Raw genomic sequence first — 14,712 nt, 5'->3', positions numbered from 1 at the left:
CTGATGAGTTGAAACCACTCTGTGCTCGAGCGCCTCGATGGAATTTACTGGTTGTGGTTTTGAATCCCACTCCAGGGACTTGAGCACATAAATCTAGGCCAACACTCCCAGTGCAGTGCTGAGGGAGTGCCGCACTGTCGGAGGGGCAGTGCTGAGGGAGCGCCGCACTGCCGGAGGGGCAGTGCTGAGGGAGTGCCGCACTGTCGGAGGGGCAGTGCTGAGGGAGCGCCGCACTGTCGGAGGGGCAGTACTGAGGGAGCGCCGCACTGTCGGAGGGGCAGTGCTGAGGGAGTGCCGCACTGTCGGAGGGGCAGTGCTGAGGAAGTGCCGCACTGTCGGAGGGGCAGTGCTGAGGGAGCGCCGCACTGTCGGAGGGGCAGTGCTGAGGGAGCGCCGCACTGTCGGAGGGGCAGTGCTGAGGGAGTGCCGCACTGTGGAGGGGCAGTGCTGAGGAAGTGCCGCACTGTCGGAGGGGCAGTGCTGAGGGAGCGCCGCACTGTCGGAGATGCCGACTTTCGGATGAGATGTTAAACCGAGGCCCCGCCTGCTCCCTCAGATGAATGTAAAAGATCCCATGACACTATTTTGAAGAAGAGCAGGGGAGTTCTCCCCGGTGTCCTGGGGTCCAGAATTTATCCCTTAACCAATATAACAAAAACAGATGATCTGGGTCACTATCACATTGCTGAGTGTGGGAGCTTGCTGTGCATGAATTGGCTGCCACGTTTCCTACATTACAACAGTGACTGCATGTCAAAAGTACTTCATTGGCTGTAAAACGCTTTGAGATATCCGGTGGTCATGAAAGGCGCTATATAAATGCAAGTCTTTGCTGGAGTTTGTTGCGAGTTTGGAGTACGTGCAGTGGTCCGAGTCACGGCAGCCAGCAGCAGTCATCGAACTTTTGACCTAATTTGTGTTTACATCTAAAGATGGGATGTAAAAAGGAAACTTCTTTTCAGTTAAAGGCGGTATAAGCATTTGGGGTAAATCTGATTATATTGTAATACAACCAGCGGCCTCCAGGGGACAGCGCTGGGACAGGTTTAAAGCACCAGGCAATAAAATGATGGTCGGTTGCAATGAATACCAGGTTTCAGTTACTCGTTGCACCTTGTCTCAATTCTTCTGTGGTCTTAATAGTTAAACTATATTTTAGGGTCAGGACCATCAATATTATCACGGCTCAATTCACATCTGATTAGGAGCAGATTGCAATGACACTTTGTTCGTTAATCCAAGTTTCTGTTCCTCGTTTCCTCTCCTAAAGCGAAGGCTTGTGCTGGGATTCTCGTCCCAAACATGCCTGCAGTCTTCCATGTTTCTTAAGCAGTTGTTTTTCTTAATGCAGGAGCCTAAACAGTGAGCCCACACTTGGAAGTACTGCGTACAATTCTGGTCGCCATATTATAAAAAGGCACTGGAGAGGGTGCAAAGAGCATTTGCAAGGAACGCGAGTGTATATCTATCGGGAAAAGATGAACAGGCTGGGTCTCTTTTCTCTTGAAACGAGAAGGATGAGGGGTGACCTAATAGAGGTCTTTAAAATTATGAAAGGTTTTGATGGAGTGAATCATCGAAATTTACGGACGGACAGAGATTTCGGTCCATCGTGTCCAGAGAGATTGACGGGAGGGGGTTCGAGTGGAGCATAAACGCTGGCATGGACTGGTTGGGTCGAATGGCCTGTTCCTGTGCCGTATATCCCGTGTGATCCTGTGTATGTAATTCCAGGTAGCAAGAATTAGCGACCGAATTTAAAAGTATATACGTGCCAAGGCCGCATTTATTTACCTTCCCTAGTTGCTCTGAGAACATGACGTGTCAGTCACGTACTGTGGAACTGGAATCGGATAAAGTCCAGGAGGAGTGTTAGATTCCTCCCTCCTGAATTAGGCAACTAGTTTGTTTTTTAATGGCAATCCGGCAGTTTTTATGGCCAAATTCCCAGATTTATTGAATTCAATTTCACAGCTTTGCTCTGATGGGATTTGAACTCACGACCTGCAGTAACCACTCAACTGCTGGTACCCTTCCCGAATCCTGGAGCGTGGACCCTAACCCTGTGTTGCCTTCCCAGTCTGGTCCAGTCCCACAGGAGGGCACTCCTTCAGCAGCAACCCGAGGGGGGGGGGGAGAGGGGGAGAGCGGGGAGGGAGTCTGCCCCTGTCTTGTCATTACTCACTTAGGTGTTGCACTGTTATCCTTTGAAGAAATGTCGAATTGCACTGTTGCAACTTGTCTCTGACGCTCAGCGTTTACAAGGTGTGTTCATATCAACGATAGGTTTATAATCTGCTCCTCGGAGCACGACCAAGGCAGGGACCTGAGCTTCTGACGCGACAATGTTGGAATGTTGCTTCTACAGAGATGTGTATCTTCCCTCTCCACCCCTCAACTTGAGAATTTTATTGTATAACAGAAGAAAGAAAGACTTGCATTTCTAAAGCACCTTTCACCACCACAGGACGTCTCGAAGCACTTTACAGCCAATTTAGTACTGTGAAGTGTAGTCACTGTTGTAATGTAAGAAACGAGGCAGCCAATAAGCGCACAGCAAGCTCCCACAAACAGCAGCGTGATAAAGGACCAGATAATCTGTTTTAGTGATGTTGGTTGAGGGATAAATATTGGCCCCAAGACACTCTTACTCTTCGTAACAGTGCCGTGGTATCTTTTACGTCCAACAAGGCCTCAGTTTAACGTCTCATCCAAAAGACGGCACCTCCGACAGTGCAGCACTCCCTCAGTACTGCCCCTCTGACAATGCAGTGTTCCCTCAGCACTGCCCCTCTGACAGTGTGGCGTTCCCTCAGCACTGCCCCTCCAACAGTGCGGCGCTCCCTCAGCACTGCCCCTCTGACAGTGCGGCGCTCCCTCAGTACTGCCCCTCTGACAGTGTGGCGCTCCCTCAGTACTGCCCCTCTGACAGTGCGGTGCTCCCTCAGCACTGCCCCTCCGACAGTGCGGCGCTCCCTCAGTACTGCCCCTCCGACAGTGCGGCACTCCCTCAGTACTGCCCCTCCGACAGTGCGGCGCTCCCTCAGTACTGCCCCTCCGACAGTGCGGCGCTCCCTCAGTACTGCCCCTCCGACAGTGCGGCGCTCCCTCAGCACTGCCCCTCCGACAGTGCGGCAGTCCCTCAGTACTGCCCCTCCGACAGTGCGGCGCTCCCTCAGTACTGCCCCTCCGACAGTGCGGCACTCCCTCAGTACTGCCCCTCCGACAGTGCGGCGCTCCCTCAGTACTGCCCCTCCGACAGTGCGGCGCTCCCTCAGTACTGCCCCTCCGACAGTGCGGCGCTCCCTCAGTACTGCAGTGGGAGTGTCAGCCAAGATTTGTTTTGTGATTCGTTCTCTGTCCCCATACTGAACTGCATTTGCCACCTATCTGCCCACTCCTCCACACTGCCTGTGTCCTCCTTCAGTCCTCTGCAGTTTATGATGTCCCTACTTTGGCATCACTGGTAGATTTTGATGATGTTCCCTCTGCCTGTGTTCAAATTATTTACAAATTTGGAGCAACCTGTAGGCAGGCTCACTGCACTGAACAGCTCGGCTTACTTGCGTGCAACATTCCCACATTGTTCCTGGAATACCGTGTGATCAATGAGGGAAGCTAGCATTCCCCATCAGATGGAATTTTACCTGCGCTTGATAAGGCTGGTGTTACTTCACCCTTCAATAATGAGGGCCCTTTAATGCACGAGAATACCACAGGAATGATCGGCAACCAGATGAAAGATAGCGTACACGCACCTAGAGATGTCTAAGACTGGTCGGATAGGATGCTGCACATAGTTCCATACCACACCTTGCAATACTAGCTGGCATGGCTGGCATGCAAAGAATGAATGTTTACTTTACACTGAGATGACGGGTCAAGGAACATAGTTCAGGACACCTCCAAGGTTAGGAAGTGAAGAGGAGGTAAGTGAGGAGGTATCGATTATGTTGTGTTTAAGAGGCTGAATTGTTGCACAGCCTTGGGAAGAAATGAGTTGAGGAGTAGGTGACAGTGCAGTAATGTCCATTTGAGTGACATTTGGGAAAGAGTTCATTTAACCATCCTCTCCCCCCACCCCGACAGCTGATTATTCTTCTTTCGTACGGTCATCATCATCATAGACAGCCCCTCGGAATCGAGGAAGACTTGCTTCCACTCTTACAATGAGTCCTTAGGAGGCTGAACAGTCCAATACGAGAGCCACAGTCCCTGTCACAGGTGGGACAGACAGTGGTTGAGGGAAGGGGAGGGTGGGACTGGTTTGCCGCACGCTCCTTCCGCTGCCTGCGCTTGGTTTCTGCACGCTCTCGGCAACGAGACTCGAGGTGCTCAGCGCCCTCCCGGATGCACTTCCTCCACTTAGGGCGGACTGGTCTTTGACCAGGGACTCCCAGGTGTCGGTGGGAGGCTTTGAGGGTGTCCTTGAAACGTTTCCTCTGCCCACCTGGGGCTCGCTTGCCGCGCAGGAGTTCCGAGTAGAGCGCTTGCTTTGGGAGTCTCGTGTCTGGCATGTAGACCATGTGGCCCGCGGAGCTGGTCGAGTGCGGTCAGTGCTTCGATGCTGGGGATGTTGGTCTGGTCGAGGACGCTAACGTTGGTGCGTCTGTCCTCCCGGGGGATTTGCCGGATCTTCCACCTATGGAGAATGTGGCAGCGTCGACCATGCCCGGTTCTGAGGCAGTTGATGGTTGTCCCCTGCTTGTGAGGAAGCGTTGATCTCGGGTTGCACCGTGGGCTCTATAAGGAACCCGTTCCGTGCGTCGCAGTCCTTCCAAGCATTTGGCCGTCGGCCATCGAGGCTGAGGGGAGATTGCCGAAGGGCTTCGGCAACGGTCCAGAATGGCCTCCTAGATTCGAGAGGAGTCGGTGGTAGGCGGTTCCTGTCAGCTGGTGTAGCGTATTCTCTGGAGACTGCGTATTCGCGCGTAGGTGAGGCGGTGTGATGTTTGCAAGCGCGGGCAGCCACGGTGTTGGTGTCGATAACAACGTACCCAGGTAGCAAACCCCATCATGGGTCCACCAATTGCAATTTTCAGAGGGAATATTCAGCGAAATATACAATATAAGATTCTCTTTTTTCAGCAATTGCAAGTAATCTTTACATTTCTAATGCTTTGTGAACGGAGTTTGATTCTGTTTCAGGAGCGTTCAAAATTATGGACAAGTTTGGGACTGGAGTGGTTAATATCAACTATAAAGAGGTAAGTGAGGAGTCTTGATCACCACTAACTGTAAGATGCATGGGGATACTTTGCACAATGCTTAATTTGCCAATCGGGGTCCCTTGTCCTAACTGCACAAATGCATTTTCTCACCGTCGGTAACAGTGTGCTGGGCGAAGTCCAGGTCTCTGTGTTCTGACTTGCCTTTGGCAATGTATTTGCTTCATGGTTTCTTTGCTTAAGAATTCATAGCGACACATTGCTCTTGAGAACTAGTTGGTTTATGAACAAAGGTTTAACAATCACACGACACATTACCAGTTCATCCACCAGGCTCACAACCACCTGCCCCATCGTGGATCCCCCGAACCCAACTGACCGGGGTTTTATTGAGTCTTGTGAACATCACGTGACTGGCTAAGCCCCTCCCAACTCAACAGCTCTACAACTATTTTAAAGTTGAAACATTAATATAAGTGCCCCCTGACTAAGGTGGAAGCACTAAAACCGAATCAATTAAACTTTGGACAGTAAGCTTAAATCAAATTAAAATTTAGTTGCCTAGGGTGATGATGCACTCCAGTCCCTCCGGCGCCCGCCTCTCGCGGAAGGCCGCGAGTGTACCGGTGGACACCGCGTGCTCCATCTCCAGGGACACCCTGACTCGGATGTAACCGCGGAAGAGAGGCAGCCAGTCGGGCTGAACGACCCCCTCGACCGCCCGCTGCCTGGACTGGTTGATGAGCCCCTTGGCCACGCCCAGGAGCAGTCCTACAAGGAGGCCCTCGGACCTGCCCGCTCCCCTCCGCACAGGGTGCCCAAAGATAAGGAGCGTGGGACTGAAGTGCAGCCAGAATTTGAGGAGCAGCCCCTTCAGATAATGGAACAGGGGCTGCAACCTCACACATGCACATGGAACACGGTCTCCTCTAGACTCAACAGCTTCACAAACCTGTGTGTATACTCACTGATGCCTACATTACACCCTCCTTGCTCACACTCCCACACTCCCTCCACTCCAGTCCCTTTGCTCCAGTCAAGTGCGACCCAGTCTGAACGAGCCAAAAATGACTAATTTTACAGTTTGGAACCAACCTATATTTTGTTTGTTACAGTGTCAGTTTTTGACTGATTACATTCTTGTGAAGCACCCTGGGATGTTTACTGCATTAAAGGCGCTGTACAAAATCGCAAATTATTGTTAAAAGTAAATTTAATCTTTGACGTGGAAAATATGCCATTCCAATGAGTTTGAACATCTTCACCACCTGCTCTCATTGTCTGTGCTTGTACAGGCTTACCATGTCACAGTCTATTATCCCACCACCCTGCCTCCACACACGGGCATCTTTCACCCTTCAACATGTAGTTTGGGACCTAGAATGTCAGGTCCCTCATTGAAACACCTGTGAACTCATTCCTTTTTTGGTGTGGAAGCAGGTCATCCTCGATACGAAGGATCGCCTAATATTATACCCCACCCCCCAGTCCGGCTTCCTTTAAACACAATTCTTCTGTTTCTTTCCCTCCAGTGGCTCCAGATGACAATGTACAGTTAGGATCCTGCGATCCGTCCAGTCGCTCAGCTGGAAGAGGAGTTCTCGCACAAGAGTTCGGAGAAGCAGCGAGTTCCCAGAGCACGAAAGCTCCACAATACACGCACCCTGCACTCCTTGGCTGCAGTATTCAATAGCTGAGAGATCATAGGAACATAGGAATTAGGAACAGGAGTAGGCCATCTAGCCCCTCGAGCCTGCTCCGCCATTCAATAAGATCATGGCTGATCTGGTCGTGGACTCAGCTCCACTTACCCGCCCGCTGCCCACAACTCTTAATTCCCTTATTGGTTAAAAATCTATCTATCTTTGACTTGAAAACATTCAATGAGCCAGCCTCAACTGCTTCCTTGGGCAGAGAATTCCACAGATTCACAACCCTCTGGGAGAAGAAATTCCTTCTCAACTCGGTTTTAAATTGGCTCCCCTGTATTTTGAGGCTGTGCCCCCTAGTTCTAGTCTCCCCCACCAATGGAAACAACCTCTCTGCCTCTATCTTGTCTATCCCTTTCATGATTTTAAATGTTTCTATAAGATCACCGCTCATCCTTCTGAACTCCAAGGAGTAAAGACCCAGTCTACTCAATCTATCATCATAAGGTAACCCCCTCATTTCTCGAATCAGCCTAGTGAATCGTCCCTTCCAAAGCTAGTATATCCTTCCTTAAGTAAGGTGACCAAAACTGCACGCAGTACTCCAGGTGCGGCCTCACCAATACCTTATACAGTTGCAGCAGGACCTCCCTGCTTTTGTACTCCATCCCTCTCGCAATGAAGGCCAACATTCCATTCGCCTTCCTGATTACCTGCTGCACCTGCAAACTAACCTTTTGGGATTCATGCACAAGGACCCCCAGGTCCCTCTGCACCACAGCATGTTGTAATTTCTCCCCATTCAAATAATATTCCCTTTTACTGTTTTTTTTCCCCAAGGTGGATGACCTCACACTTTCCGACATTGTATTCCATCTGCCAAACCTTAGCCCATTCGCTTAACCTATCCAAATCTCCTTGTAGCCTCTCTGAGTCCTCTACACAACCTGCTTTCCCACTAATCTTAGTGTCACCTGCAAATTTTGTTGCACTACACTCTGTCCCCTCCTCTAGGTCATCTATGTATATTGTAAACAGTTGTGGTCCCAGCACCGATCCCTGTGGCACACCACTAACCACTGATTTCCAACCGGAAAAGGACCCATTTATCCCGACTCTCTGCTTTCTGTTCGCCAGCCAATTCTCTATCCATGCTAATACATTTCCTCTGACTCCGCGTACCTTTATCTTCTGCAGTAACCTTTTGTGTGGCACCTTATCGAATGCCTTTTGGAAATCTAAATACATCACATCCATCGGTACACCTCTATACCACTATGCTCGTTATATCCTCAAAGAATTCCAGTAAGTTAGTTAAACATGATTTCCCTTTCATGAATCCATGCTGCGTCTGCTTGATTGCACTATTCCTATCCAGATGTCCCGCTATTTCTTCCTTAATGATAGTTTCAAGCATTTTCCCCACTACAGATGTTAAACTAACCGGCCTATAGTTACCTGCCTTTTGCCTGCCCCCTTTTTTAAACAGAGGCGTTACATTAGCTGCTTTCCAATCCGCTGGTACCTCCCCAGAGTCTAGAGAATTTTGGTAGATTATAACAAATGCATCTGCTATAACTTCCGCCATCTCTTTTAATACCCTGGGATGCATTTCATCAGGACCAGGGGACTTGTCTACCTTCAATCCCATTAGTCTGTCCAGCACTACCTCCCTAGTGATAGTGATCATCTCAAGGACCTCCCTTCCCACATTCCTATGACCAGCAATTTTTGGCATGGTTTTTGTGTCTTCCACTGTGAAGACGGAAGCAAAATAATTGTTTAAGGTCTCAGCCATTTCCACATTTCCCATTATTAAATCCCCCTTTTCATCTTCTAAGGGACCAACATTTACTTTAGTCACTCTTTTCCGTTTTATATATCTGTAAAAGCTTTTACTATCTGTTTTTATGTTTTGCGCAAGTTTACCTTCGTAATCTATCTTCCCTTTCTTTATTGCTTTTTTAGTCATTCTTTGCTGTTGCTTAAAATCTTCCCAATCCTCTAGTTTCCCACTAACCTTGGCCACCTTATACGCATTGGTCTTTGATTTGATACTTTCCTTTATTTCCTTGGTTATCCACGGCTGGTTATCTCTTCTCTTGCCGCCCTTCTTTTTCACTGGAATATATTTTTGTTGCGCATTTTGAAAGAGCTCCTTAAAAGTCCTCCACTGTTCCTCAATTGTGCCACCATTTAGTCCTTGTTTCCAGTCTACTTTAGCCAACTCTGCCCTTATCCCACTGTAGTCCCCTTTGTTTAAGCATAGTTGTTTAAACAACTTCCTCATCCTCAATCTGTATTACAAATTCAACCATATTGTGATCACTCATTCCGAGAGGATCTTTTACGAGGAGATCGTTTATTTTTCCTGTCTCATTGCACAGGACCAGATCCAAAATGGCTTGCTCCCTTGTAGCCTCTGTTACATACTGTTCTAAGAAACAATCCCGTATGCATTCTATGAATTCCTCCTCCAGGCTACCCCCTGCGATTTGATTTGACCAATCGATATGTAGGTTAAAATCCCCCATAACTACTGCCGTTCCTTTTTCACATGCCTCCATTATTCCCTTGATTATTGCCCGCCCCACCATGAAGTTATTATTTGGGGGCCTATAAACTACGCCGACCAGTGACTTTTTCCCCTTACTATCTCTAATCTCCACCCACAATGATTCAACATTTTGTTCATTGGAGCCAATATCATCCCTCACAACTGCCCTGATATCATCCCTTATTAACAGAGCTACCCCACCTCCCTTCCCTTCCTGTCTATCTTTCCGAATCGTCAGATACCCCTGTACGTTTAATTCCCAGTCCTGGCCACCTTGCAACCATGTCTCTGTAATGGCCACCAAATCATACCCATTTGTAATGATTTGTGCCGTCAACTCATTTACTTTATTTCTAATGCTGCATGCGTTTAGGTAGAGTGTTTTCATCCTACTTTTTAAACCATGATTTTTAGTTTTTACCCCTCCTGCAGCCCTTTTATATTCAGTGGCCCTTTTTGTTTCTTGCCTTTGGTTTCTTTGCCCTCCACTTTTACTCATCTCTTTTCTGTCTTTTGATTTTGTCTCCTTTTTGTTTCCCTCTGTCTCCCTGTATTGGTTCCCATCCCCCTGCCATATTAGTTTAACTCCTCACCAACAGCACTAGCAAACACTCCCCCTAGGACATTGGTTCCGGTCCTGCCCAGCTGCAGACCATCCGGTTTGTACTGGTCCCACCTCCCCCAGAACCTGTTCCAATGCCCCATGAATTTGAATCCCACCCTGCTGCACCACTGCTCAAGCCACTTATTCATCTGTGCTATCCTGCGATTCCGACTCTGACTAGCACGTGGCACTGGTAGCAATCCCGAGATTACTACTTTTAAGGTCCTACTTTTTAATTTAACTCCTAGCTCCTTAAATTCGTCTCGTAGGACCTTATCCCTTTTTTTACCTATGTCGTTGGTACCAATGTGCACCACGACAACTGGCTGTTCTTCCTCCCATTTCAGAATGTCCTGCACTCGCTCGGAGACATCCTTGACCCCTGCACCAGGGAGGCAACACACCATCCTGGAGTCTCGATTGCGGCCGCAGAAATGCCTATCTATTCCCCTTATGATTGAATCCCCTATCACTATCGCTCTCCCACTCTTTTTTATGCCCTCCTGTACAACAGAGCCAGCCAGATCGCGGTTGATTGCCTGGGCTGTTACCACAGCCACCTCTCAGAGACAATGTTACCACGGGGATATCCCAGTGTCCTGAGGGAGTTCTCTGATCCGTTTTCTGTAACTCTCCCTTTTCCTATATCTCTGTCTCATTCCTTTAGACTCAAGTTTGCCGTCTGTTAACCTACTTTTGTAGGCCGTGGCTCAGTGGGCAGCACTCTCACCTTGGAGTCAGAAGGTTGTGGGTTCAAGTCCCTCTCCAGAGACTTGAGCACAAAATCTAAACTGACACTCCCAGTGCAGTACTGAGGGAGTGCCGCACTGTCGGAGGGGCAGTACTGAGGGAGTGCCGCACTGTCGGAGGGGCAGTACTGAGGGAGTGCCGCACTGTCGGAGGGGCAGTACTGAGGGAGTGCCGCACTGTCGGAGGGACAGTACTGAGGGAGTGCCGCACTGTCGGAGGGGCAGTACTGAGGGAGCGCCGCACTGTCAGAGGTGCTGCTTTTTCAGATGAGATATTAAACCGAGGAACCGTCTGCTCTCTCAGGTGGACGTAAAAGTTCGAAGAAGAGAAGGCCAATATTTATCCCTCTATATCACCAAAACAGATTATCTGGTCATTATCACATTGCTGTGTGTGAGAGCTTGCTGTGCACAAATTGGCTGCCGTGTTTCCTACATTACAACAGTGACTACACTCCAAAACAAGAACTTCATTGGTTGTAAAGCGCCTTGGGACATCTTGAGGCGGTGAAAGACGCTCTGTAAATGCAAGTCTTTCTTATTTTTACCTTCCTTTACTCCAATTGTTTCCAGCTTTAGAAGCATCTTGCACTATAGCGTTTAACACTTCACCTCATTCTCTCGGTTAAAAATGCACCAGTCAGTCCAATTATGTAACATTCCTCTGCATGCTATCTTCAACACAGCCGGCAGTTAATGTTTAAGATCTCAGCAGGTAAATAACTGCAGTAACTCAATAAACCAAATGAACCAATCCTTCCCCCTACAGTGTTAAGGGTCCAAATGTAAAGTCTGTGCCTCACTTTGCACAGTTCAGATGTTTGTATTAATATTTAAATTGCTATTCTTTAATGGATTGTAATGATGCCAAAGAATATCCAATAAAAACTTGCATTAAAAAAAATTCCATCAAAGTCAAATTTTTTATTTTTAATAATCTCCTCCGTCCCCGAACTTTACCTTTTTTTAAAACATTACTAAGAATTAGGAGAAGCAGTCGGCCATTCGGCCCCTCGAGCCTGCTCCGCCATTCAATGAGATCGCGGCTGATCTTCAACCTTAATGTTCAAAAGTCTATTGATTTCTGTCTTGAATATATGCAATGATTCATTCTCAGGATGTGGTCAAGGCTGGCATTTATTGCCCTCAGAAGGTGGGGTGGGACTTCTTCACGGGCACATCCTGCAACAATCACGTGGTTGAATAGACGGCGCAGACAGGTTGGACTGAATGGCCTCCTTCGTAATACCTGTATTTCTATGATTCCAAGAGAGTGTTCTGAAAGATGTCCCAACACAGTATCAGTGTTCGCAGTGCTGAGGGAGCGCCGCACTGTCGGAGGGGCAGTGCTGAGGGAGCGCCGCACTGTCGGAGGGGCAGTGCTGAGGGAGCGCCGCACTGTCGGAGGGGCAGTTCTGAGGGAGCGCCGCACTGTTGGAGGGGCAGTGCTGAGGGAGCGCCGCACTGTCGGAGAGGCAGTGCTGAGGGAGTGCCACACTGTCGGAGGGGCAGTACTGAGGGAGCGCCGCACTGTTGGAGGGGCAGTGCTGAGGGAGCGCCGCACTGTCGGAGAGGCAGTGCTGAGGGAGTGCCGCACTGTCGGAGGGGCAGTACTGAGGCAGCGTCGCATTGTCGGAGATGCAGTACTGAGGGAGTGTCGTACTGTCGGAGGGGCAGTACTGAGGGAGTGCTGCACTGTCGGAGGGGCAGTACTGAGGGAGTGCTGCACTGTCGGAGGGGCAGTACTGAGGGAGTGCCGCACTGTCGGAGGGGCAGTACTGAGTGCCGCACTGTCGAAGGGGCAGTACTGAGGGAGCGCCGCACTGTCGGAGGTGCTGTCTTTCAGACGAGACATTAAACTGAGGCCCTGTCTGCTCTCTCAGGTGGACGTAAAAGATCCCATGGCACTTATGGAAGAAGAGCAGGGGAGTTATCCCAGTGTCCTGACCAATATTTATTCCCTCAACCAACATAACAAAAACGGATTATCTGGTCATTATCACATTGCTGTTTGTGCGAACTTGCTGTGCACAAATTGCATTTCCTACATTACAACAATGACTACACTCCAAAAATAGTTAATTGGCTGTGAAACGCCTTGGGACAATCTGAGATCATAAAAGATGCTGCAAATTCCTTCTTTATTTGTCCTCATGACTGAAACAGCTGTGGCTCAGTGGGCAGCACCCTCGCCTCTGAGTCAGCAGGTTGTGGGTTCGAGTCCCACTCCAGGGACTTGAGCACATAAATCTAGGCTGACACTCCCAGTGCCGCACTGTCAGAGGTGCCGTCTTTCGGATGAGATGTTAAACCGAGGCCCCGTCTGCTCTCTCGGGTGAACGTAAAAGATCCCGTGGCACTATTTCGAAGAAGAGCAGGGGAGTTCTCCCCGGGGTCCTGGCCCCAAACAACATAACAAAAACAGATTATCTGGTCATTATCACATTGCTGTGTGTGAGAGCTTGCTGGGCGCAAATTGGCTGCCGCGTTTCCCACATTACGACGGTGACTACACTCCAAAAATACTTCATTGGCTGTGAAGTGCTTTGAAATGTCCGGTGGTCGTGAAGGGCGCTATATAAATTCAAGTCTTTCATGTCGAAACCTCATCCTTCAACAATCAATCTCCTTAACAACTTCCTAACAATCTCTGTGTGGAGTTCTCCCTTGGCTGCCTAACATGGCTACATTAAGCTTTTTCATTTAACACATGAGCCAAAAGGTCAGTAATTCTATCTTGGCGCAAATTATATTGCGAAATGTCAACAATAATAACTATAATTTAAAGCTGCTCTGTTGGCTTAGGGAGGTTATCCCGTAAGTAGCTGAGTCTTACAGTGCACAGCGAATAGAAGCACATAATCTCAGCTGACAATTTGGGTTGAGACATTAAACCTGGCCATTCCCAGATGCGATTGAAAGATCCCGTGGTGCTATTCGTTAGAGGAGGAGGCCGATGTTCTTCCCTCAGCCAACACTGCCAGAAACACGTGACCTGGTCAGTCAAAAGCAATACACTGTGGATGCTGGAAATCTGAAATAAAAATCGCTGGAAATACTCCATAGCAGGTCAGGTAGCACCTGTGGAGAGAGAAACAGAGTTAAGCAGGTTGATGACCTTTTCGTCAGTTCTGACACCGGCGAGGACTCTCCTGCTCTTTGTCGAAAATTGGCATGTGATCTTTTACGTCAACCTGAGCGGGCAGACGGGAACCTCAGTTTAATGCCTCATCCGAAGGACGGCACCTCCGACAGTGCGGCGCTCCCTCAGTACTGCCCCTCCGACAGTGCAACGCTCCCTCAGTACTGCCCCTCCAACAGTGCGGCACTCCTTCAGTACTGCCCCTCCGACAATGCGGCACTCCCTCAGTACTGCCCCTCCGACAATGCGGCACTCCCTCAGTACTGCCCCTCCGACAGTGCAACGCTCCCTCAGTACTGCCCCTCCGACAGTGCGGCACTCCTTCAGTACTGCCCCTCCGACAATGCGGCACTCCCTCAGTACTGCCCCTCCGACAATGCGGCACTCCCTCAGTGCTGCCCCTCTGACAGTGCACCGCTCCCTCAGTACTTCCCCTCCAACAGTGCGGCACTCCTTTAGTACTGCCCCTCCGACAGTGCGGCGCTCCCTCAGTACTGCCCCTCCGAGTGTGCAGCATTCCCTCAGTACTGCCCCTCCGACTGTGCGGCGCTCCCTCAGTACTGCCCCTCCGACGGTGCGGCACTCCCTCAGCACTGCGTCTCCGACAGTGCGGCGCTCCCTCAGCACTGCGCCTCCGACAGTGCGGTGCTCCCTCAGTACTGCCCCTCCGACAGTGCGGCGCTCCCTCAGTACTGCACTGGGATTGTCAGCCTGGATTTGTGCTCGAGTCTCTGGAGTGGGACTCGAACTCACAACCTTCTGATCCAGAGGCGAGAGTGCTGCCCACTGAGCCACGGCCGACACTATGATTATTACGACACTAACTATTATCGGTAAACTGAA

At 49.6% G+C, this 14,712-nt stretch overlaps 1 protein-coding gene and 1 long non-coding RNA gene across 2 annotated transcripts in view; one reads left to right on the top strand and one right to left on the bottom strand.

Moving 5' to 3' along the window:
* LOC139239128 (calpain-9-like) overlaps nt 1-7,618 on the top strand; it is a 43,541-nt gene extending 35,923 nt beyond the window's left edge. The window contains exons 19-20 of the mRNA XM_070867675.1: nt 5,149-5,207; nt 6,701-7,618. Of these exons, the coding sequence (XP_070723776.1) occupies nt 5,149-5,207; nt 6,701-6,727 (86 nt within the window). The 3' untranslated portion in view covers nt 6,728-7,618. The remainder of the gene's footprint in view (nt 1-5,148; nt 5,208-6,700) is intronic.
* The window catches only part of LOC139239129 (uncharacterized), an 83,467-nt gene that overhangs the window by 21,980 nt on the left and 46,775 nt on the right, over nt 1-14,712 (bottom strand). The gene's annotated exons all lie outside the window — the stretch shown is intronic.

The sequence above is a fragment of the Pristiophorus japonicus genome, chromosome 26 (genome assembly GCF_044704955.1).
Source record: "Pristiophorus japonicus isolate sPriJap1 chromosome 26, sPriJap1.hap1, whole genome shotgun sequence".
Lineage (NCBI taxonomy): Eukaryota > Metazoa > Chordata > Chondrichthyes > Pristiophoridae > Pristiophorus > Pristiophorus japonicus.
Note: the sequence above shows the minus strand (reverse complement) of the source record. Positions and strands in the feature narration are given on the sequence as shown.